General features: G+C 41.0%; 2 protein-coding genes across 4 annotated transcripts in view; one reads left to right on the forward strand and one right to left on the reverse strand.

Moving 5' to 3' along the window:
- INSYN2A (inhibitory synaptic factor 2A) overlaps positions 1–19,130 on the reverse strand; it is a 53,049-nt gene extending 33,919 nt beyond the window's left edge. For both annotated transcript variants that reach the window (XM_076339224.1, XM_076339223.1), the window contains exons 1-2: positions 19,040–19,130; positions 523–1,720 (exon numbers count right to left, since the gene is read on the reverse strand). In XM_076339224.1, coding sequence (XP_076195339.1) covers positions 523–1,715 — 1,193 coding nt within the window. In that variant the 5' untranslated portion in view covers positions 1,716–1,720; positions 19,040–19,130. The remainder of the gene's footprint in view (positions 1–522; positions 1,721–19,039) is intronic.
- The window catches only part of DOCK1 (dedicator of cytokinesis 1), a 325,958-nt gene that overhangs the window by 142,029 nt on the left and 157,343 nt on the right, over positions 1–26,586 (forward strand). The window lies entirely within an intron of this gene.

Genomic DNA, 26,586 nt, shown 5'->3' on the forward strand with positions numbered 1-26,586 from the left:
TATCATTAAAAATTCAGAAGATGAAAGTAAAACAGACAAGATTCATATGCCATTAATGGAATTATATTAACAGTTGTAATAATATCCCTTAATCTTAAAAAGGTAAGTCTCTTACAGAATTAAGGTTTTTCTGCTGCTTTTCATGCTGTGTGAGCTATTACAGTTAATACAAGTTGCTGATGTGAAAGCATCCTTGCTAACCCTGTTTGGAGAGCAGCTCGTTCTGTGCTCGTTAGAAAAGGTACAAGAAGAGATATTATAGGTCTTCATTAAATAACTACTTAATTACATCCTAGGACAATCAGATACCAAATCTGTGAATACCGCTGGCAGGTTTCCCTAGGACTCGTCTCTAAAGCAGCAAAACTCAGTCTGCATGAGAAACACAACGTGTAACGTCTTGGTGTGCTGCGGAGGAACGCGCAGCGGCAGGTGCAAATTTACATTAGCAAATTCAAGGGCAGGACTTGTTAGAAAAGGCATTTAAAACAGCTTATACTCATTTAAAAAGCTTCTACTCACCCTTCTCTGTGAGCTTCTCCTTTCTCTAGCTCCTGTATAACACCCAACAACACTTTTATGGTTTCCTGACTAGAGCTGATCAAATTTTCCATCATCTGAAGCTGCGCTTTCAAGTCCACAACTTCCGTGTGAGGCACGATTTGTTGGCATTCCCCGCTCACCGCGACGGCCGTCTGGCAAGGCTGGTTCTCCTCCATAGGCGAAACGTTTATCTGAAGGGTCTGTTCGTTACATTCGGTGGCTTGGCACTGTGCCTGCAATGAGCAGGCTTGAGCATCTCCTGCCTGGGGCTGAACACCGTTCAGGTGCACGGTCCTCTTTTTGTCCTCCTCAGCTGTCGGGCACGGTGACCAGTCGGTCTCGGCCGCGAGATTTGTCAGGTCGGGCTGCGAGGCGTTTGAACTGGATGCCGGTAAATAAATGGTGGCCACTTCAGTCTTGAAGACCCTCCCGTGGAGGGGCTGGGCGGCCTCCTCACTCCCCGGCCACCCCACTGCCTGTTTCCCTCGGCTGGGTGGCCGGTCGGTGGCAGGCTCCTCCGAAGCAGGGTCGGCTGAGTTTGGGGGAGGAGGAGGCGGCTCTTTGGGAGAGCTGTGCAAATCGCTGCTTTTCCAGGCCTCAGCCCCGTTGTCACGAGATCCCGCGTTGGTGCGCTTGTTGATGTGGGAAATGAACTCCGCTGTCTGCAGGCTGCCGGCCTTCTTGGTCCACTGAACGGCCTCCCCTGAGCTTCTGCCGTCTTTGTCCTTAACATCTATTAGAAACCCGTTGTTTTGACTCTTAAAGGTATCAACAGTCGAGGCGCTTTTAAGAATATTCCCTTTTTTCCGGTCCAGAGGAAAGGTCTGGTAACACTTTTTAAGATCAGGTGAAGTCTGAACTCCTGTGCTCTTGGTGACGTTGGGTATTGACCTCCGGGCAGGCACTGTCATGTACTTGCGATAAGCCGTTTTGTAGGAAATGGGCTTGGCTTCTCTTTTGTCAGGATCCTGTGTAGTGGACAGCTGTTTGTCCCTCTGCTCATTCTGGGCCTCACAGATATCTTTAAATCTCACCTGGAGGGCTTTGTTTCGTTTCTTAATCTGCCGGTTGGGATCCAGTGCGTATTTCATCTCCAAAGCGAGTGAAGCTGCTGGCTCAACTTCGCTTTCCGAGGTGGTGAGTAAGCATTTGCTGGGCTCCTTACTCACCATGATGCCTGCATGCAAAAACAGTTCAAAAAGCCTTGTGTTACAACAGAAATGCTACTTTCCCCCCCAGGTTTGCAATATTTGAGCTAATTTCCTTGGCTTTGACTGAAATGGCTGCCACTCGCAACCTTTTTGCTCGATTCTCATAATTAAGTCCTAGTGCTTCATATTCGACTTTGTCCTTTTGCTAGAAAATCGTACCTTTTATCTCGATTTGTTAACACCTGCTCCTCAGAGACGGTAAAGGTATGCCATTCCTGGGTTACAGGTGAAGTAGTAGGACTGGAAGCAGGCTGGGACTTCTGCTGGGTCACAAAACGCCCTGCTAGTGGGGCCCAGCTTTTGTGGTACCCAGAAGTTTTTTCCAGACCCCTTTTCAGAGGACTGGCACCATGGCTGTCATGCTGGGTGTGCTAGCTTGGCACTCGGACTTCACTGCAAGGGAGTACGGGCTCTCAGGAAGCAAGTCGTCTGAATTTACTTGATAGTTAATAAAAAGTATAGGGAAAATGAAAAACACGTCTGTACAAATAAAGAAAAGTCTAGAGCACTGACCACCTTAATGCTCCTTTAATGCAAATGTTTAGCAGCATGCTTGCTTACAAAACATGTTTCTTCTGTGTAATGTACTCTGCATCTTTGTAAGAAATGAATTGGTCATTAGAGGTGTCATTATTTGGATTTTTTTTAAAAATGTACCTCATAGCTAAACCTAAAACCTGGATATAGATTAATTATTATTAGCAACTGGTTGGTACTGCTGTATGCATAAAATTTATGAACTATTGAAGTTTGTGGAAGAAGTCAGCAGTGCATCAATTAAGGTTTTGCTTCAAATGCAAAACAACCCATCCTTTACTAGAAGCCGTAATGTGTCTTTATAATAGAGCTTCTTATCCCAAAGGATCCTAAAGCACAAAAAAAAAAAAAACCCTTACAAAAAACCTATGATGATTCACAGAAATGACTTAATCTGCTATTGAAATATAAGCACCTCCTCAAGGATGAAAAGATGCCAACTGCTTAACACAGCACGTAGCAAAAAAACCCCAACAGCTCTATCGCTGTACAGATCATATGGGATCTGTAGTAATTGGATAGTTGAGACCTCATTTTTACACCTCATTTGAAGTTGTCAGTTTTACTCTCCTATTGCACAAATTTCTCCCTAATGCTGAGATTTACTGAATTACCAAATTCCCACTTAATCCAAGTATTCTGCATGTATCTCCTATTTAAACACCAATGTACCCTCAGAAGTACTCGGAGTACAATGTAAAATGAGTAAAGGGACTTTCAGGTATGGTATTTTAAATACATTTTTAATTAAAATTCTTTTGTCTATTAAATAAAAAATGTGAAACTCTTGAAGAGTTAAGTGCTACAATAGGTTATGTTTTATAAAGTCAACTCAGTGGCACAAGTGGGTGAATCCTTATGACTAGTCTATATTTAGTTTTAATTTAAGAAAACATAATGGAGAAATCATTTTCAATGGAAAACTGAATGTTTATGGGTTTTTAAAAGGAATAGTAACATTTCCCAAAAGTTATTAAGACACATAAATATGCATGGCTGACAATTTGCGTACTGCGAGATTGGACTTCTGGGTTATCAACTTGCTTTCAAAAAATCTAATGCAAATGTGTCATTACCTGATTTTTTTTTTTTTTCATGTTTCACTTCCCCGGTCCCAGTAATTTGCAAACAAGTAACTGAAATATTCTGGAGTCTGCCTAGTTTGCCTTTTTCTATCTAACTTGTCAGGTTCAGGTAGCGGTGAGCGAGCAGCAGTCATTTTAGAAGGGGAAATTTCTATCTGAATCTGTGTGATGTAGAAAGTCTGTAGAAAGCAAAAAGGGGGAAGATTCAGGACAAAAATGTTCAAATAATGGACCAGATTGCTAGATACTAGTTTTCAAACTATATATGTATATACAGACCCAGTACCTGATACCAGGGTGACTAAGCCCCTCTTTTGGGGGAGAATAGATTATAAAATGGAAATGCTAGAGAGAAGCCTTTCATACATGATGTACAAATACAGAGAAATTTGGGGGGGGGGGGGGGTGTTAATTAACCACATATGAATGTCAGGAATCTTTTGTTCAGTTGAGACCCTGAATGAGGAGTCAGTTTTGCTTTGCGGGGAATATTAGTATCCTGTACTGGCTGTTTTGGGCTGTCTTTTAATGTTTGCCGAGTGAAGTTATGCCTTTATTTGACAGACATTCTGCATATGGAGCCCCACTGGTTCACAGCTTCCAAAGATGGTGATGGTAGGAAATAAAGACATACATCCATCTGTCTGTCTATCTGTCTATCTTGGGGTGGAATTTTGGAATGCTTTAGTGAATAATGAAGTGCCTTATAAGATACGAACCTGATCCATTAGCCTGCAACTGGACAGACATTAGTTTTAGACACAGCTAAAATATGTTGTAAAAACTACTGTCAAAACCAAAAACTCTGCACTTTCATTAATGTAGAACTACTGAAAGCAAATCTTCCATAACGGTCTGGTATATTAATGAGTTTACAAAAAAACTAAATAGAGTAACACAACCGCCATTATATCCATTAGTTCAAATCTGCTAATGTGAGTTCGTGCACTACTAAGAAATTGTAGCAAATATGAAATGTTGCATTTACAAAGATGTGAAATATTCAGTAATTATGTCTGAAAAGAGGGCACACATTTCTACCCATAAAAGAGGCTTACAAAAATTGGTTGTTGGATCTGAAAGTCACTTATTACAACCATCTCTTAGGATACCTCAGAGTTGTCAAAGTGATTTTTCTGGCACTTGGTTATTTGACAGTAGGATCCACTAACATACAATTATTGTAAAGTATTGGCTTGATATTTTATGAGTGTACCTCTGATCTGTCTCAATTTTCACATTATTTGTGATACCACTTTAATCCTATGATCTTTGGGGCTGCCGGATCACTGGGTCTCTTTGGAATGACTTAATAGATGGAATTAATGGAGTCCATAACCCAGACGAAACCAGGAGTCTGGTGATATTCTACAGAATAGAAATAGATAAATGGGATACTGTATTCTGTGATGCAGTTAATTTTAAGCATGTCTTTAATAGCCAATAAATTTATTCTTCAAAAATTGCTTGTCTCCCTTTCCCAACTGCACAGGCCTGATTGATTTAGCTAATCTATTTTTTTGTATTCCCACTAGTAGCTCGGACTAATAATTTTATAGATATCTGTGATTAAGAATGACAACAACCAAAAGAACTAAATTTTTTTAAGCCTTACTCGGATCTCGGTGTCTCCAAGGAGAACTATATGTGCACATTTGATAAAAGAACGGTTGAGCAAACGGTTGATTGCAAGTTAAATATTTAACAAGGAAGAGTTTACATAATACTTTTCTGTTTTGTTTCATTTTTGTTTTGGGCAAGGTGTTGACTCCAATTTTGGCTTATTTAGGCATTAGCATTTACAGTGTCGTCTCCTGGGAGGCCTTGCTTAATCGTTCAACGTGTACTTGAGGTCAGACCGGTGCTAGAATTCTGCCCTCTTTCCGCTGAAGTTAGTGCCAACAATCCTACTGATTTCCCGGGGAACGGGAGCCATGCCATGGGCACAGCCTGGACCCAGACTGGGAGACTGAAAAAGGAAATCTCGTTGTAATGTGTTTCCTTTCCCTGCACTACTTATGTGTAATTCTGCTGCCCATTACTCATCTCGGTAGTGTTTTCTAGAACACAAGGCAAGGCTGGCATACACAAAATGTGTGGCTGTGAAATGTGATAGAAGCTGCAGGATTTTTGGATACTTAGGAAACTAAAGTTTCTCAGTTTGCATGAGTACTGCAGAGTTTATGGCTTAGTCTGTCAGGGGGCTAATAAAGGCTTTGAATTTGAATTTTAGTTGCAGATGCCAATTAAATACAGATAATAGATTTAAACTTTTTGTCTGTAGTTACTCTAAACAAACCCTGATTGCATGAGATGATTTGCTAAGCTAAATATTTAATCACAGAGCTTATTTTTCAGTTTTTAGCCTTGTTTATAAACTTCTGGCTGATTACCCTTAAGCAGTCTTCCCTTATGTTTGAATATGGAAATAAACTATTAAATAATAACAGTAATAATAAAGTGATGCACAGAGCAGCCTTAAGTTAGTACAAAATCTTCAGGGTAAGTTATGGAAACCACCTTCTTTATTATTTCAGGTTCTCCATAGCATGTTTTAGTCAATTAAATAAATCCTTCCCTTTCAGTTCTCCATTTATTGATGCCGTCCAGATTTCTTCCCCTCAGTTCAGCAATGCAATGGGAATTTCTAGGAAGGAGACCTATTTTATGTGATTCATGCCTCATAATGAGGAGCGGCGTGTTCCCAACAGTCCTGTTCAAGTCTGTGTCAGCAGATAAAGCTTAGGTACATAAGTAAATCTATGCAGGACCTCCACTCTTAATCCAAAACTCTGCAAAGTCACTGCACTACAAGGCGAATTATAGTGTTGAATTTCCAGACTGATTTGTTAATGAAGGAAAAGGAGATTTGTAGTTTACCTTATAATTTAAATTTTATTTGTCAGTTTTATGATACAGAAGTATACTCAAAGACTAAAATGTGTTAATAAGCAGAGTGGAGTTAAACTTTCCAAGTTCCAAATGCAGATGAAAGGCATAGATTTCAGTCTCTGTATTTTCAGACCAAATGAAGGCTTTAGGGATGCAGCTGTAAACTTCTGTGCACGTATTAAGAGCACACAGGTTTTTTGTGCATGTATGTAATAGCTTAAAGGAAAAATAACGCAAGGGATTGCAAATAATTGGGCTTTACCACGTAAAGGAAGGCTCATTAGTGATCTGCAACATCTTTAGGCTTCTGAATATATCGAGGGTATACTTTCTCATGAGAAATCCCTGCTGCCTCATATGCCATTTTTATATCTCTAAATATTATCATAAAATTTAATAATGCATTTGTTTTTCAAAAACTATTTGATGGCTATAAGTAATCTTGTAAGTGTATACATGGAATATAATATACTTCTATCGTTAAAAATAGACATTTGAAAGAAACTTGGATTTACTTCATATAAACAAATACAATATAGAAGCCTATTCTATGTTAATTCTAAATATACCATCGTGTAAACCAGTGATAGCAACCTGAGGATATTTTACATGTAATCTAAATGTTTTTCTTAATTTTGAGTTAAATAGACTGCTTCTAATATGTTATTTCTTCGATTTTCAGACATTTTGACTTCATTAATTTAGGAGTATTTTCAGCCTTTTAAAAGGAATCCAATTGTTAGATTAACTGCCTGTGTTGTTATGATACAAACTTAAAAATCATGTATTTTTATTCTAAATATTAATAAGCAGTGTCCAGTAAACAAAATAGTACTGATAAAAATGTTGGAAAATATGAATGATCTTAGCCAGTTATTAATTATTAGTTGTTTGCAGAAACTTTTCCTCTGTTACAAATTTTTATAGAGTTTTAATACACAAGTATGAGGATAAAAGACGACTTCTGGATAAATTAAAGGGTGCAGGTATGCCCAATTTTTGTGGTGTAAAAAGTACTGTTGACTGTTATTAGGAAAACCCCCCAATGTATCTATTGACACACAAAACTGATGTGGTAGACCAGTCTGTCTTCCTTTTATCAGAATTGTTTGCGTACAATAATAGAGTTAGCAGTGCTGGTAAATGTCAAACTAGTGGGTTTTTTTAAATCTGTTTTGAAGCCCTTAGGCATTGAACTTGAATTTTCTCTCTCCTGAACTTCCTTATTTATTGCTCAATACTGAATTCATTCTTATTGCTGCATTTATGTATTCTGTATTTTATCAAGTAGAGGGTGAATTGTCCTAGCCTTGCAATCTTCCTGTTTTGAGAAGTTTGCACCACTTCAATAAATTACAGAGCATTACTACCATTTGCCTAAATCGGTGCTTTTCAGCCTGTGGTCCAGAGACGCTTGGAGATTTCTCACCTACGTTATTGCTGTGCACACCAGAAAAGAAAGCTCCTGTATGCTCCCTAGCAAAATGACAGTTTGTGAAGGGGGGGTGTTATATTTTCACTGAAAAAAATTAAGAGGTTCCACAGACTGAAGCAAAGTCTACTTAGACTGATCCTTTATTTTTTAGTTATATTCTCCTGCAAAAACCAGCTTTGGTATGCATTATTGCACTGTATACTACAAACATTTGGTAGAGTTGTGATGGTTCTTAGCACAGTTTCAAAAAATGGATCTATCGATCACCTAGTTGCAGTGATGACATATGATAGATTCGTAATTGCCTTGAAAGTCTTCCTTTGGAATAAACATGATCATATGGCATTTGATTTGTCCTTTTTTTTTTTTCCTCTCCCATCCATTGGTGGGCTCTGTAAGAATGAGGTATAAAAAGCATATCCTAGCTAATGGCTGAGATAGACAATAAATGCCTTTAAATGCTCTTGTGAGCTTTAGCTTTAGAACTAAGTGGCAACAAATAAAATGTATGATTTAGTAAGCCCATAAAATTTTAGGTAAAACGGGAATCTATTGTAGGATAAACTATTTAAAATTTTCCTTACAAACAAAACAATTTCCCTGAATGCACAAGCTGGTATATGCTATTTTCTATAATTTTGACATGTCTACTATGCATTCTGAACACAAATTTTAATAATGCTTAGGTTTTGTTGCTTCCTATATTGTTAAATGCATAAAATTATAAAGAATCCATTCAACGTGCTAAAATTCTGTACAATAAGGGTTACTTTTCCCATAATATGTTTGTGCAACTACTAGTAACACTAACAGGAGATCTGCACTTGCATTAAAAACAATATAGACCCTTGTGGTCTGAGTTAATAACTATTAACTTCATATTGGAACAAATGCAATGTCAAAAGATATTCCCTGTCAATTCATAGTGTTGTTATAATGCCAAACATTTGCTGGGATTTAGCGTACTGGAAAAAGTAACATTACTATTAAAAGAATTATGCTTATTTTTCTTACTGTGCTATGCACCTACTGCTACTATGAAAATCTGAGTAAAGGTTTATTAGCTTTATTTTGCCATGTAAATCTGTGCAACTCTTTGTCAGCGTTACAGCTGGTACTCGCAGTATAAGGATGCTGCTGAGGATGTGTGCTAGGAGAATCACAAATAGTTCTGCTTATACTGTACTGTCTTCCAAGAGTCCAAAAGCCAGCGTAGTTTCACTGGAAGGCTTTTTCATTTTTATGGGACTTTCTGTTAAATAATTTAAATAACAAGCTGTTAAAAACAAGAGCTTAAAGACAGTTCCTTATCGCCATTATTGTTGAATACTAACTTTTCATTGTTCTTAGTAAACATCAATAGTTTTTGTGGGTGTTCAAGAAGAAAACCAACCACCAAATGACAGGAAAAAAGGCAGTTCTGTTCTTTAGCTTTGGCCAACAGGTTTGCAAAACTGTCAGACCTCCAGAGCATGTGATCTGGGTGCGAGGGACTGAGAACATGTCCAGACTGCAAGCATCTACATCGACTGCAGCTTATTTTCTTTTTCATCATAGCTTTTCAAATGTTGGGTAAAGAGGAGAAATGAGATGAGTGGGTTCCAACTCCATGCTTCCGTCTTGCATCCTCAGTTTTGCTGTGCGGGTCATGGAAAGGTGCAGTGCAAGGTATGCGGATCAGACCATTCCCCTGGGAATGCAGATAATCTCATTGTATGGAAAAAGTGTGTTGTAGTCTGTGCTAGAGCTTACTACAAATGGGAGATGACAGACATGAATGACTTTCCTGAGGTCAGTAGGTTGTAAGGCATCAGAACATTGTCAGCTCTTTCTATTTGGATTAGGATTACATGTAGACAAGCCTTGGGAGGGTGTGAAGTGGCGCTAAACAATGCGGCTGGGTAATTTAGTTCTAAAATCTGACATCATTAGTAGGATGTTAATTGGTGAATAATATCAGTCTAGGAGATTTGTATTTGCACTCCAGTGCTGTCAGCAGTCACCAGGAAATAAAGGCTGTGTAATTTTCACCTTCCTGAGGAGCATATTTGTGAACAGTTTCTGGTTTCAAGCAGGTTCTGGTTCTGGCTCTGGTGTAGTTGTAAATTATCAATGTACAGTTAGACCTGAGCGTGCTGATGTTGGTGAAAGACGAGAGAAGTGCACGAATCAGTTTGACTTCTGCTAAAGCAAAGGCTTGTACAAAAATGAGCATTAATTACCTAAAAAGAGTGTTGTTAGAGCAAAAAGCTGTGTTTTAATTGCTGTATTGCAAGTGAATAATAGTCCCTAATGTTGCAAAACTTCTTTCATAAAAGCTGGTTCTAAGATGCTTTTGAAATAAGTAACGTGAAGGAAGAGCCAAACTCTGATGTGAGGGGAAGTTGTCTTAAATTTGAACATCAGTGTGAATGCTCCAAATTTCAACTCCCAAAGTCTCAAGTTCTCCTCAAATATGAGGACTCTGGGAGAAGTTGATGGGTAGCACCAGTGCAAACGGCTCATTCCAGGTCACCAGGGAAAACGTTTTTTGTTCAATGTGGGAAGAACTGTGTGGAGAATGAAGAGGGAAGCAATGAGAGTGTGCAAAGATGGTGTGGAGATGTTGAATAAATTGCTTCCAGGTTTCACGGACCTGGGACAATGCGGAGTAAGATCTCGAAAGAAACATTCTGGTGATGGTGTTTTAGGATGGGTTACTTGTGATATGGATGATTAGGAAGTGTTAAAGTTACAATTAGAGATCCTCTTAAGAATATTCATATGCCCCTTTTGTCAGAGTTCTATACTCTGCTTGTCTGAAGCTGCAGGATCATGGCTGAGAACTCCCCTATTATTAATCAGAATTGCCTGATAATGCTCTAGGCACCAGAACTGTCTACTAGACAGATAATTTGCATCACGTTTATTGTGGCTTTGTGTGTTTTTATACTATCACAAAGTGTGAATGCAAGAATATAACACATTATTCTCACCAACTTGCTCAGCTAGGACTACCTAAAATATTCACACATTCATCTTGAATTCAGCAACTTAGGCTCAGTCTACAGAATGGATCAGTGTTATCGGTGTTAGCAGGCAGTTCAAGCATAATTTCTGCTGAATTACTCTCTTCAGCATTGGGATGTTTTTTCTGTCTCTGTCATCTCCTTAGAGATATTGCTGTGTTTTATTTGCCAATGGCCTTGATAAACAAAAATGTATTAAACTGATCCACAAGTTGAATTTCTTTACTTGTGGATATCTCCTCATTCATTTCTGATTGTATTTTCAGAAGAGAATAATGAATATAATAACAAAATGGGCATGAACAACCAATTACTAATGATTTGAAGGAGAGATTGGGCTTGCTGTAGATTTTTTTTTTTTCCTTACTCATGTATAAATACACAAACATTAGTGATTTCACTGAATTGTCTCTTCTTCCTTCCCCCAGGGAGAGCAGGCAGTAACTAACCAGACCAAAACTACTTCTCATGTTACTAACTTTAAAATACAGTCCTGAATTTACACACCTGCTTAAGTGGTTTTGTATGGAGCATCATAGAGCCTCTGTTTCAGTTTTTAAAAGTAATTTACACCATGGTTGGGCTGTATAACTTGCATCAGCTTTGACCTCACCGACTTGTTCCAAGCCACAGCATCATAACTCTGGCATGAGCATTGGCTGCTCTGATTTTCTGGGAAGCACAAAGCAGGCTTGGTGTGGTTAAGCTGGGGTATTACCGATACCCAAACTACCCCATTTAAATACAGTTTGGATATAACCATCCACGCCGTGGTCACAGTGGTGGGCTGTCACACCTGTGTTTTGCTTTGTGTGTCTCACTGAAATTTAACAAGACTTCTTAGTCCTGTGGCTTAGGTCACTGTGGAAGTGGGATGGAAGTATTGAAGTTGTATAGGTCTTGTAATTCTGGTCAAAGCTGGGTCTAAATACAAAATGACAATTTTTAACTAATTGGAAATTGTGCTGGACATTTTTGGCAGTAAAGCAAAGATTCTACAGCTTTAAGTGCTGTGGCTATGACTTGTTTCATAGGAGTGTCTCTTGTATGACTGAATTACTAAGTGTCTGCATTTTTCCTGGAGGTTAGAAGAAAATGAAGAAGGGCAGGTATAAAACAAGTAGAGAAGGAGGGAAGAGCACAAAACAAGTAAATCTTTCTTTGTAAGCTTTTGACACTTCCTCCTTACTTAGACCATATGGAATGATCTTCCTTTGCTTTTGTTTTTAAGATGGTTTAATTTTGTAACTATGTGGGCTTTATTTACAAGCATGCTATAGCAATCATGGATAGGCAAAAATAACACAAACCACGTGCTTCTCTTCCCCATGGATGTCATAAACATGAGTTATGGTTGGGATTTTACCAGTATTATTTCAGTACAAATAATGAGGAATTCCTGTACCAGGTAAAATGGAAGTAAAAGTAAATACAGAGAGAGGAAAAAGTCTTTGGATGGTGTAGACTGCTTAAAAAAAATAAGTTAATGGTCTCTCTTGAGATGGTCAGAAGACTTCAGCTTTGCATCCAAAAGGAGCAGGATGTCCAAGTAGAAACCCATACGGGAGAAAGCATTCTTCAGCACACAAAAATGATGCTGAAAAGGAACCATACAGCTGAGGCAGACAGCACTTACAGGAAAAAAAAGTTTGCAGAGGGTTTCCACAATGTTCATTTGTTGTAAGAAGTCAGTGTGCCAGGCCATGCGCTGTTTCTGCAGATCTTGTTAAATCAGGTGCAAAAGCCACATGCTTACATGTTCTTTGTCCACCATATAACTGCATTTTTAGCCTGTTTAATGAAACTCTGGTGTTAGATGAGGATTTTAGAAACCAAACTGGTAGCGTTCCTGCAGGAAAAGTCAGTGCAGTGAATGGTTTATCTTAACACTGTTAAGTCCTCTAGTGTCGCTGGCCTATTACTCCATTCTGCTCTCCTGAACATTAAGTACTGGATTATGAGTAAATACTTTGGTTTGTTTTGCTTCTTAGTATTCAAATATTATTTTACTAGTTGTTGTTTCTTGCATTGAAAATTAATACTAAGGTCTCATTTCAAGTATTAGAAATTTCCATGTAATTTGGCTGCACTTAGCCATACAGTTGAATTGTAACATGTACATGAGCGCATTGTGGGCAAGCATATTACTGGTTACAAATGACTACTCATAGAATCATGGAATCGTTTAGGTTGGAGGAGACCCTTAAGATCATCAAGTCCAACGATTAACCTAGCGCTGCCAAGTCCACCACTAAACCATGTCCCTAAGCACCACATCTACACGTCTTTTAAATACCTCCAGGGATGGTGACTCAACCACTTCCCTGGGCAGCCTGTTCCAATGCTTGGCAACCCTTTCAGGGAAGAAATTTTTCCTAATATCCAGTCTAAACCTCCCCCGGTATAACTTGAGGCCATTTCCTCTTGTCTTATCGCTTGTTACTTGGGAGAAGAGACCAACACCCACCTCGCTACAACCTCCTTTCAGGTAGTTGTAGAGAGCGATGAGGTCTCCCCTGAGCCTCCTTTTCTCCAGGCTAAACAACCCCAGTTCCCTCAGCCGCTCCTCATAAGACTTGTGCTCTAGACCCTTCACCAGCTTTGTTGTCCTCCTCTGGACACGCTCCAGCACCTCAACGTCCTTCTTGTAGTGAGGGGCCCAAAACTGAACACAGTGTTCAAGGTGCAGCCTCACCAGTGCCGAGTACAGGGGCACGATCACTTCCCCACTCCTGCTGGCCACACTAGTTCTGATACAGGCCAGGATGCCATTGGCCGCCTTGGCCACCTGGGCACACTGCCAGCTCATGTTCAGCCGGCTGTCAACCAGCACCCCCAGGTCCTTTTCCGCCACGCAGCTTTCCAGCCACTCTTCCCCAAGCCTGTTGCATGGGGTTGTTGTGGCCAAAGTGCAGGACCCGGCACTTGGCCTTGTTGAATCTCATACAGTTGGCCTCGGCCCATCGATCCAGCCTGTCCAGGTCCCTCTGCAGAGCCTTCCTACCCTCGAGCAGATCAACACTCCCGCCCAACTTGGTGTCGTCTGCAAACTTACTAAGGGTGCGCTCGATCCCCTTGTCCAGATCATTGCTAAAGATATTAAACAGAACTGAGCCCTGGGGAACACCGCTCGTGACTAGCCACCAACTGGATTGAACTCCATTCACCACAACTCTCTGGGCCCGGCTGTCCAGCCAGTTTTTTACCCAGCGAAGAATACGCCCATCCAAGCCATGAGCTGCCAGCTTCTCCAGGAGAATGCTGTGGGAAGCAGTGTCACAGGCTTTACTAAAGTCCAGGTAGACCACATCCACAGCCTTTCCCTCATCCGCTAAGCAGGTCACCTGGTCATAGAATGAGATCAGGTTAGTCAAGCAGCAGCTGCCTTTCATAAACCCATGCTGACTGGGCCTGATCCCCTGGTTGTCCTGTACGTGCCGCATGATGGCACTCAAGATGATCTGCTCCATAACCTTCCCTGGCACTGAGGTAAAACTGACAAACCTGTAGTTCCCCAGATCCTCCTTCCAGCCCTTCTTGTAGATGGGCATCACATTTGCTAACCTCCAGTCAATTGGGACCTCCCAGTTAGCCAGGACTGCTGATAAATGGTGGAAAGTGGCTTGGTGAGCACTTCCACCAGCTCCCTCAGTACCCTTGGGTGGATCCCATCCGGCCCCATAGACTTGTATGTGTCTAAGTGGTGTAGCAGGTCGCTAACCATTTCCCCTTGGATTAGGGGGGATTCATTCTGCTCCCCGTCCCTGTCTTCCAGCTCAGGGGGCTGTGTACCCGGAGAACAACTGGTCTTACTATTAAAGACTGAGGCGAAGAAGGCATGAAGTACCTCAGCCTTTTCCTCATCCTTTGTCACTATGTTTCCCCCTGCATCCAATAAAGGATGGAGATTCTCCTTAGCCCTCCTTTTGTTGCTAATGTATATATAGAAACATTTTTTATTGTCTTTTATGGCACTAGCCAGATTAAGTTCTAGTTGGGCTTTGGCCCTTCTAATTTTCTCCCTGCATAACCTCACATCCTTGTAGTCCTCCTGAGTTGCCTGCCCCTTCTTCCAAAGGTCATAAACTCTCCTTTTTTTCCTGAGTTCCAGCCAAAGCTCTCTGCTCAGCCAGGCCGGCCTTCTTCCCCACTGGCTCATCTTTCAGCACATGGGGACAGCCTGCTCCTGCACCATGAAGGTTTCCTTCTTGGAGAATGTCCAGCCTTCCTGGACTCCTTTGCCCTTCAGGACAGCCTCCCAGGGGACTCTGTCAACCAGTCTCCTAAACAGGCCAAAGTCTGCCCTCTGGAAGTCCAAGGCAGCAGTTCTGCTGAACCCCTTCCTTACTTCTCCAAGAATTGAAAACTCTATCATTTCGTAATCGCTGTGCCCAAGACAGCTTCCAACGGTCACATACTCCAGTCTGTCTTTTTTAGTTGCTGCAGCCTCAGATATATTTAGCTATAACTACGTAGCGTTTGTGAGATGTTTAACACAGTTTTTTGATATGGGCTGAGTCTGAGGCCAAATGATCAGCGATGCGCAGGGACTGAGGAATCTGACATTTGGTAGAGTTCCAGCACTGTCCCGTAAAGACAAAAATCTCCTGTAATGATAGATTAAGAAGTTCAGATCTGCACCCAAATATCGTAGAACTTGGAGGCCCTCAGTCCCAGGGCTCTTAAATCCATGTCTGTCTGATTCTGACTGTGAAAATGGCCCTTATTCTTCTACACTCCTCTGTATTGAAATCAGTGGATTTGGCTGGAAAAACTATTACTGGAGTAAAACCAGGCCTGGTGTCTTTCTGCCACTGAAGGGAAAAAAACAGGTAAAGAGGATGACACCAAGAGTTGCTGTTTGATCATGGAATTGCTATTTTAACAACCAGTTATCTTTGCCTATGAGACTTGTGCTTATATGTATAACTGGAAAGCAGGTGAGTTTTAAGACACTGATCACCATGACACTGTGCTGTGCAAGTGTATAAACAAGTTGAACTATTTTTGCGAGTATTAAGGGATCAGCAGAGAGGCTGTTTTCTGCCTGAATGTAGTAAAATTGTATTAAATAGACTTCAACATGGGGATGTGCCACTAAAATAAGAGAATGCTCTGATCACATTCTGTGTGGTCAGTAATAGTTTAAATAGTTTAAAATTGAATGTCAATACCTAGTGAGTCGTACCTGTGTCTGTTCATAGGTTATACAGTGTTTTCTAAGCCGAATAAAATCAAGCACCAATTTTTCAGAAGGCTAAATATGGAACTCCCACTGAATTCACCAATCTGAGATATTTTTTTTTCCCCTTAAAATATGCTCGTGATCTCATTTCCTTAAAGCCTATTTAATTTGCAAACTGATTAATAAAAATATAAGGGAGTATTGTGCTATAAAATAGATTTGTTGCTTACATGTTTTTTAGTATCTTGCACAAATTTTCAGCAGTTCTTTAAATAGTGGCTGTCATAAAGCAGAATATAAGACCTTTTTAATAGCTAGTTTAAACAATCATGTGAATTTTTTATGTTATGAAATATTCTAGATTTACTGTAATTTCCTCAAGTATGCATGAATTATGTGACTACACATCCTCAGTTCTTCCTGTCCAAGATGACTATGGTTGGATAAGGAACTGCCTCAAGATATCACAGCTCAATAGCTTTGTGGAGGTATCCATACATTTTAGCACAGATTTTTGGCAAGCTAATAGGTTTCCCTGGCTTTTACTACCACATTGGTCACTGCAAAGGACTGGTATTGCTAAGTTTGCTTTTAAATTCTCTAGAACAGGATAAATTAAACATTAGGGTTAATATCTCATTGTCATTTGTGCAATCTGTTGTTGAGTTTGGATTTCCAAGTAACGTAACGGTGTGTTGTGGTGACCAATAGTGTTCGGTCCCCGGTAGTGCATGTCAGGAAGACGACGCACGCTCTGTGATTCGGCATTTGTGCAGGCTCTTGGGCTTCTTAGCCATATTTTCCTTCCATATGTTAATCTCCATTGAACTTACCTACTCTTTTTTTTCCCAAAAAATTAATTATATATGCTGTGCATCTCTCATGCAAAAATGCTTCTGTCAATGAAATAGTTAACTGGGGAAAAAAATGCAGCGATGATCTTATGAGCTATTTGTTTGTGAGCTTCATTAGTAGAAGGGTGCATTGAATGTTAAGTGCTGTCCCTCTTGATAAGTAACTAATACTTTCTTTTGTGGTGCTGTTGCCCAGCTGGTTTTGTATGTGTCAGTCTGGGGGAAAGGCACTGATTCCATTCAAGATTAGAATTATTTTGAGCATCTTGTTAAAAATATACATCATTAATAATTAGAGTCCTAAAGGACGCATATTTTTCATCAAGGGCATCATGACGTCCTTAACAAAAAAAAAAAAAAAAGCTTATTTAGTATCAGCCTTCCCCAGTGAGCTCATGCTATGAAGGCACTATGCTTTAAATGCAACAGCACCTTAAACTCTGGGGCAGTAATTTTATTTTACAACTGTTCAGTATGAGTATTTGGATTAGCAGTATACATTATGTATTTCTCTTGAAATCAATGACTGTATGCCATCACTGTATAGAATATGAACCTCCAGATGATAAATTAGTAATATCTGAGCACTGATATTTTCATCTGAGCTGCTCGCATGCATTTATAATGCTAGAAAAAAATCCAGCTTTTAACCTGGAACTGTTATTTGTACTTGAAGAGAACAGTATTATTGTAGTAAAGAAAGGCAGGCATGAGCAGACTGGTACAACACCAATCGGTACAACACCAACCGAAAGCAAGGAAATATGTTACTCTCCATGCTCATCATATTTTTACTGTAGGTATGTTTGCTTGAAATTTTACATTAAATTATTCTGAGTACATGGCTAGGACAGTTACATGTCATGAATTTTTTTTTTAATTTATCTTTTTTTTAGCTAGTAGGTTTTTTTATCTAGCAGCTAGATTTTAACCTTGATACATGCAGCATTCCTGACAGCACTGTAAATACGAACAGTAATCACAATGAAACACTTAAGCGGAGGGAATAAACACCAGTTTATATTAGACATGACCTGTTACTGTTTTGTCTTTTGTTACCGCTTTCCAGCATTCAGTAGAAAAATAATGATTCTCGGAGGTTGGAAAAGCAGGTCTTTCCAAACTTCCCGACCGTAGAGCCTAATGAGTTAAATTTTCCTCCGTGATGTTCGTGTGGGGATTTTAGCTGCTTAGACATACAAGGTCAAACAAAACTGCTCCATTACCTATTCTGACTCGTGGCAGAGAGGGGGGCACAGTTCCTTTGGGACAGACCCCTCGGGAGATGGTGACATAAGCAGATAACATATTCTCCGCTTTCAACATTACAAGATGTCCCTTGCTTGCTGCCCCCCCGCCTCCCCCAAACAGATCCAAGCTAACTGCAGTCCTGCATCCCCCTCACTGCTGTAACTCTGTGTAAACATGGCATTAAGTAGAGACGTTGAGGTCACAGGAGAGGATTTTTACTAGCAATAGGAAGGCAAGATGGAAATGCTAAGTGGGAAGCCTTAGATGTCTTGCAAGATGCAAGGTCCAGAACTATGACTTTGGTGCTGGATCCATGCTACCTTTTGTCCCATTTGCCTACTGCATTTTCACGGCATCTCCAATTTAAATGTGTTTGAGGATGGTGACAGGGGACTTGGGGGGTGGAACAGTGTATTAAATCGGAAGAACCACTGCTTCTCTAATAACAGTTCACAGAATAGCAGCAGCTTCAGCCCCTGATGAGGATTTTTGGTTTTGTTTGTTTTTTAGTGAAGTGCTATAGTGCAAGTTACCGGAATGAACACGTCCAATGTTCTTCCATTGCCCTGTTCTATGAGCACTTCATTAGGACTGCGTTTGGACTTCCCAGCACTGAAGTTAATAAGCAGTGGTAGTTCCTTGCAATCAATCATGTGAAAAACTAAAGCACTTTGTGCATTTCCAAAAATCCTCCAGCTACACGTCGCCCCTACCAGGTAGCATTAGAAGAAAGGGTGGTATTTTTCTAGAAGAAAGTAGAGGTTTGCACGGGTATAGCGATATCCTCTCCTTATCTGTCATGAAAGTTATTGAATGCAATAGCCGTTCCCAGGCAGGCAGATACGCTATTGCATAACGCTCCCGCTGGCGCTCAGCGCGATGCTTTATGCTCATCCCTACGAAGTTTTCATCGGGAAAACCGGGGAACTGGGTATTTTTTGGAGTCCTCGCTCAAGGAGGGTGGCGAGGCAGACCTCCGCGATCGCGCGGGGAGAGCCGAGGGCAGCGTTAGGGGTCTGATCGCAGCGGCGGGCTTACCTTATGCTTCCTTAAACAGAAGTGGCGGTCTGTGCGCTCCCCTTGCGGTGCATCTCCCTCCCTCCGCCGGGGCGAGCTGGCCGTCAGAAGGTCCGCGCCGGTCGCGCATCTGCTGCCCGCCCGCCGGAGCCGCGCTGCCCGCCACGCCGCCGGTCTCCCGCGGCCGGGCGCTCAGCTGCCGCCGCCCGAGCGCTCGCTAGAGGCAGCCGCCGCCGCCGCCGCGCGCTCCCCCGCTGCCCTCATCGGCTGCGGCGCCCGGCTCGGGGGGCGGGGGCCGGGGGGGTCTTCTCGGCCGGGTCCCCGCCGCGGGGCGGCGGGCGGCGGCGGGGGGAACTTGTTGAGCGGGACCGGCGGGCGTCCCCCAGCCGGGCGGGAGCGGGCTGGGGCGACGGGGCGGGGGGGGAGGAGCCGGGGGCCGGGCCGGCGGCGGGGAGCCGCCTCGGCGGCGGGGAGGCGGTTCACTCGGGCGGGAGGCGACCCCCGCGCCGGGCCGGGCCGGGCCGGGCCGGGCCGGGGGCGGCTGCGGGGAGCAGGTGGGGGAGTGCGCGGGGACCGGCCGCGGGAGGTGCGAGTAGAGGGGCTGAAACGGCGGGTTTGCTGCTCGGAGCGCTGGATGCGTGCAAAAGGAGGAGGAAAACAGGGGATTTGCAACGTTACTGCCTGACACAAAAATCTGCGATTATTCCTGTTTTTCCTCTACCTGTGAATTCAGTAATAATAGATTTATTTGAAAGCAACATATGCATTGCTGATCATTGCTAAGCACCCTAGTTTTCCAGTTGCACTACTTACACCAGAAACACCAGAGCAGACGCAGAGTGGGTGATGCTGATACGTTTGGGATTTCACCAAAGTGCTTATTTAAAGCTACATAGCTGCATTTTATTTGGAGGAAAAGTGTTTAAGATAATGAATGGATGTTCCCATTTGCTTTTAAACCTCGAATAAAATGGGTGCAAGTTAAAAGTGATGCGGGTTGACAAAGCAGCAAGGATTGACAAACACGATAATGTTCTTAGAATTTAAATCCCATCTTTCCTCCTTTTCTCTCAAACCACTTTATCATTTTATAGAGGACTTTTCAGCGATGTTTTTCATTAAAAAAAGTTAGAAATTAAATGGGTCATGTGTATTTAATCAGACCTGTCTGACAGACAGAAGATGTCACGAGAGGCACGAGAATTCATCCGAGTTGAGAAGCAATGGATCAGTCCCCTTTCCTTTTGAGGATTTCAGTAGTATTGCTGCTTAATAAATGTTTTTTCACCACAGCATGAAACGCGCTTAGCCCAGTTGCTACCAGGTGTGTACCACAGAGTTTGTCTGTAGTGGCACTATCTTCACCATCGGTAGCGCTGATAAGGATTACTGATCTTTGGATTTATTAAAGGGACCCCTGACTTGAAGTGGCAGATCAGACCGGCTGGATGAGCCCTAGCATGAAATGCCCTGCTGCTGCCTGGGCTGAATGTGCATCACGCCACACTGCAGCAGGGAGAGACACCCAAGCTAAGCACTGAACAAGTTAGTACCTCTACATAGCACGATGCAGCAGAAATACTGGCTCAAGTCCTGGACATCTTTTTAGAGTTAATTAGCTGGAGCAGACCATTGCACCAATGAATGCATGCTGCTGCAGCGGCGGCTGGAGTACCTTATTTGTGCCAGCTTTGCTATCTTTGCACAGGGCTCTGCTGATAGAGCCCGACAGTAGGTAAAGAAATCCTTACAGACCTGACTGTCATGTAAACACCAGTGTGGAAGTGTGGGGATGAAGTCACAGAAATCCTCCTCTGTTAAATTGCAGTTTAGCTGTGCAGGACTGGATCAGAAGAGTGTTCAACAAATCAGACAGTCGGCAGAGGGCAGCTAAGTTGCTCTCCCTGTCTGCTACCTGTCCAGGTACTCTGCTTGCCCTCCTCTCTCCGTACCTTAGCTTTGCAAGTTTACTGCTGATCCCTAAAAGAGGGTGCCCAAGGGCATGCTTTCTGCATGGCCTGCTGCTCTGCCGTCGGGGTGTGCGCTCCACTCTGGGACAGGGGCTGCGTGCTCCCTACAGCTGTACCACAAGGGGTGAGCTGATGGCACAGTTTCGATTGCAGTTTATGATCTCTCTGGGTTTCTTAAAAGAGAAATTTTTTTCAAAGAAATAGGTGGGAAGAACTTAAGTATCAACTGCTTGTTGATACACCACCACCACCACCATGCTTTTTTTTCCCCGCTCCTTTTCTTTTCAGCAGTGCTGACTTGCTGCGTTCCAGGACCTCTGTGGTTTTCTCTATACCAAAATAATTTTTTTCTTGGCTGTAGCCTGTATACAGACATGGCTAAAATTACATGGTATGGTGGCCACATTTTAAATATGTATGCTACTTCAACAGAAGCAAGTAGATCAGTGGTAGTAGATGCTGTTACTTTCTTACAAGCTGAAGATGTGAGCTGTGCAGACTACATCCCAGGACGTGCAGACCATGATTGCTAGGAGAAAATACTATTGCTAGTTAACCGTAGTGACTTGAAAGGAAAAGCTCTCTGACAGAAGAAGCAGTTAAAACAACATTCTTATTTTCTCCATAATTATATTTAGAGGCTGTTGTCCTAGGCCTGATTATTCTTGCACAGCATTATACACGTGCCCCATTTATAAAGCTAGGCAACTGTACAGCATTTTTCTGTAGATTTTTAGAGAGTTAGAAGGGACTCTCCAGTTGTGGACCAGATTCCTGCTTGTCCTGTGTATGTGTAACTGCTGACACTGTTGGTGTACATAGGGATATTTTAAATCATGGTTTGTGAAAAATAACGTTTCCTGATTATCATGCTTCATGTTACTGTAAAAGCATATAGAAGTAAATACACTGGGAAAATGGAAATGCTTCATCATCCCATTTGCCAATTTTTCAGCCTTTAAAAAATACTAAGCGCAACTGTTGCATAGTGAAACGTAGTGTCAAAATGATGTTTGAAAAGGGAGAGAGAGGTCTGACTTCAACTGGAAAGATGCAAAGAGAAAAGAGACAATTTTTTATTATTTTTTTAGATTACAAATTCATTTCTCTCTAATGGAGTGTCCTACCTTCCCAGACTGCCCTTTTCTTCAGATCTTTGTCAAGGAGGAGTGAGCACTGCTCAGGGCTGTGGGGGTTCATTCCCATAACGCATGCAGGTGTGCAGATGGAAGTCCTGCCTTGGATTTCTAGAGTGAGTGATAAAATCATCAGGTTGTATTTGAAATGAGTGAAATATACTTTTTTAGTGGTACTTTTGTGGAGATAAGAGAGTTAGTACAGTAAGGGGTCCTTCTTCCACACTGCTGATTTCATGCTAAATTTAGGCATCTATGCGTATTTATAAATGTTAATCTACTTGTACAGCCTGGTATTACATACTTCAGGTTTTGCTTTTTTTATTTTTATATTCAGCTTCTGGGAGAGCATGAGGAAACAGGGCACGGCTGAATGACTGAGGTGCTGGTACTGTGCTGGCGTGAGAATGTCAGCCCGTGCCCTCCTGGCTGGCAGTGCCGGGGCATGTCCTCCTCACGCTCATTACAGCTGCAGGGGTTTTGGCTAGAGGACTGCTCACAGTGAACGCTATGCCCGGGGGAGATGTGTGTGTTGAGCAGGTGTTTCGTATGATTATGCTCCGCTAGAACATGCGGGTCCTACAGTGTAATGCTAAAATGTAATTTTCTGGAACAGTCTATGAAGTTCTTGTCAGTCCTTGAGGAAGAAAGCTCAAATCCAGCTCAGGAAAAAGCATGTAGCAGCCAGAGCTCGAGTTATCTGCCAGGTGTTTCAGCTAATGCCAGCATGGGGAAGATGATAACCAAAACCAAAGTCATTTTCAAAATCAATGTGAGAGCTAGTATTTAAACTTACCCTAGTTTTAAAAGTGTGCCGTACACTGAGTTGCAGGTTCAGGAATGACTTCAGGGTCCTTTCAGTAGGGAAAAGCCAAGGAAAGCGCTGGTGCCACGTGCACTGGGTGAATGATGGGCTGGCGATGGCACCTTCCTTGAACGAACCCCAGCCGAAGGGTTAGGGTCGCTGCGCCGAGCTGCTGACATGGGCTTGGTCTCAGGAGAGTGTTACCACTTGGTACCTTTCCTGCAGGGCCTGCTATTGGATATAAATTAAGTAACTTCTATTAGGAGGGGTAATTTAAGTGCTGACACTAAATACGTGAGCTAGGTTACTAGGGATATACGTAATTGTTTAGGACTAGCCTAATTTGTCACAGAACCTTACTGCCTCCTTTTTAGGTAAAGAAGAGTGAAGTTTACTTCATTTGAAACATGGAGGCATGGACGATATTGTGCCTTTTCTCTCTGTAGTCATTTGGGACCAATGCTATCGTTACATCTTTGCTAAAAGCAAATATTTTCACATTGCTGAATCTTCATTCTCATTAAATAGGTCATTATTTTCATGCCTTTATATGATAGCTGCCTGGCTTTCTATGCTAAAGATGTTATTTATTTATTTACTTGAACCTGCCATGGGAAGAAAAATGGAGGAACGTTAAATACGCTCCTCTCTTCCAGCTGAGGTGAATGCAAACTTGGCTTGAATTTCAAACAGGTCCTATGCAATCAAATCCTTAGAGGTGCTCCTTGCTTTGAGGAAGGATATAATCTGCTTGGCTGTGATGACAAAGAAATAAGGTCTTTCGGAGTCATGTTAGGCAGAAATTTGAGAGATTTAATTTAGTGTCTTGCTCCATGGTAAGTTTTTTCCATGAGCTTGGACAATTCATTTGAGACTATGCTCATGTCTGTTCTTTATCTGTAAAGTGTGAGTAATTGCACATCTGTTAACTTGGAGGAACATTTTGAAGATAAAGTGGATTTAAGATTATGTGTATAATACCCATAATACCTGCGTGCAGCTAAAATATTAAATAGCTGATTAAATGAACTGCTATTTATGGATTTTCTGCTCTAAGAAGGAAAATGCTGAGTAACCTTATTAACTATGATAGTTATTTCTGTACTTTGTTGGTGTAAGTATGAGCAGGATTTAGACCTCTCTCTTAATTTCCCATTGTACAGATTATTGGAAGAAAAATATAACAGCAGGTCTTACCAGCTAAAACTGAGATTTTGAGTTCCAGTTGAATGCTGTCTCATTAGGAATGCAAATTGCTGTGGATGTTAGTTTATCATTCATACCAAGAAAGAAGTCCTGATTTTATTGGGATAGTAGGATTTTTTCATATTTTCACCATGTTTATAGTTCAGAAAAGTTCATTTGCAGTATACAAATGTTTTTGGGAAGGGAACTAAACTGATGATTGGAAAATGCTTGTTTCTTATTCTAAGGATGGGGATTATGAACTAGTCTATTGTGGTGTGCACGAGCTGTGGAATCACTTGCCTAATAAAGATGTTCTCAATAGATGCAGAATTCTGCACTGGTTAAATTATCATGCAGCCTGTACAGTTAGGAAATAAATGAGGGTCTGGGAGACCATGATGTATGATACCCTAAATGGCTGCATTTTGTTCATATTTGAAAGGCAGTTTAGCTTGTCGTCATTACTGATGATTTGTGCTTTTATAGCCCTTCTTTTTGCATTTCAGAAATCCTTTGTGCCCATCTGAATAATAAATCACCATGTTTGATTTGTTCAGTAAGAGCAAATGTGAAATTACATTCTTATTAAGACATCTTGAGAAACTGTAAGTGTGGGTAAAATTTTTTAAAGGAATTTTATGCCAACTTTTTAAATATTTTGTTTTGTCTTGTTTATTTTATTACCTTGTCAAATGCCAGGGATATATCTCCAACTGCTTTATGGCAAAGAGAGAAATACTGCCCTGTTTAAAAATAAAAAATCTGATCATACTTTTGATTGCCTTCAAACGAACGGTTTCAGATTTAAGCACCTAATGACATCTGGGATGAGCGTGAATTCCATCTTAGAATTCAAGTTACGGACAAAAGAAAGGCAAATATAACAAATAATGTGGATACTTTCATCTGCTTTGTATTTGCTCTTTGGTGGATTAATATTTATACAACACTGATTTCATTAGAAGGAGGATTTGATGCAACTTTTCTGTTAAACTGGAGAACCATTAAATGTTATAAGGTAATGTAAACTCCCAAACCCTCAGTAAGGTTTTCTTGATTGAAATACTGAACTATTTAAAATTTGAATATAGCATAAAAATACAGGCTTTTCTGTGCTTTCACATGTTGCCTTAAAGTTAGAAGCCCAGACAGCAGTCCGATGCTAATGCATAATACTTAACAGAAAAAACAAGCTAAAATAAAATGAATGAAACAAGTGAAAAATGAAAATCATACAAAATTATGTAAGAGAAAGAAAAGTGAACGGTGCAAATAGAAATGGCGTGTTCAATTTACTTTTGACTATCAATGCTCTGAGTCTAAAACAAAATAAGTATGTAGGCCATAATGTTCAGAAATGAATTCTTTAGTGTAGTTTCCAAAATCCATGTGCAGGCACCAAAATAAAATTGCCCTCAATAGTTTTGATACATGGCAGAATGATGCCAGTGAATGAAAATGGATATAAAGAGGCGGGTTGCAACATCATGGGCACCCCAAACCTGCAAGCCATGTGCTTGCAGTTAAGAGCTTCTACTCTCTTGTTTAATGAGGGGCATGTTGAAAAGGTCTAGTGGTATGAATGTGATGACCACCACAAATTTTAAAAAGTGTTAATACAAATTTAAAAAAGAAAATTTCACAGCCCGTTTGCTGCTCTGGGAAGGCAAAACTTCTGTATGGTCTTGGTCAATATGGCCTTTCTTGCACAATTTCTTACTGCAGAATGAATAACCAACAGGGTCTTGATTTATTTAAACATATTTTTGTATCCACCGTGTATTTCTTAAAACAGTAGTTTAAATGTTCATGTCATAATGTGGCTTGCAAACTAGCATAGTAACACACTTCCATAGTCCAACATTTCTTAAAATATCAAACTAAAACTGCAACTTTTTTTTAATCCAAAAATGGTTGGAAACTGTTGGAAACCTCTCTTTGGTAATACAGTATCTGATAGTAGTGCATCACATTAGAAGACTTGAAAGAACTTGGGCTGAGCAAAATATTCATATCTATATTGTTGATAGTACTAATGTCAAATATTTGTATAGAAAAATAATATATTAAGCTTTGCGTAGTGCCAGTGCTCCGGCTAATTTTTTATTTTTTTAAACTAAAATAACCTGGGAACTTAAGCTTTTGCAAATAAGGGTATGCTAAATTTATGATTGACTGTGCAAAGACTTAATTCTTTTATGTATTAAAGTGTATGTGACTAAGTTTTACCTTAAGAAAGGAATAGAAGAAGTTATTTTTAAAAGTCTGAAAATCCTAAAAGCACAAAATATTTAAATAAGTTGTGTCATGCAGCAGTCTGATGATAAATATGGGAAGCCTGATAATGACATTAAATGAGTTTACGATTGACAGCAGAGGCTAAGTGAAGTCCTTCTTAATCCTAGGTCTGTGGCTCTTCAAAATACAGTACAATAAAAATGGCTGTGTCCTTTATAAAACATGATCTCC

The sequence above is a fragment of the Aptenodytes patagonicus genome, chromosome 5 (assembly GCF_965638725.1).
Source record: "Aptenodytes patagonicus chromosome 5, bAptPat1.pri.cur, whole genome shotgun sequence".
Lineage (NCBI taxonomy): Eukaryota > Metazoa > Chordata > Aves > Sphenisciformes > Spheniscidae > Aptenodytes > Aptenodytes patagonicus.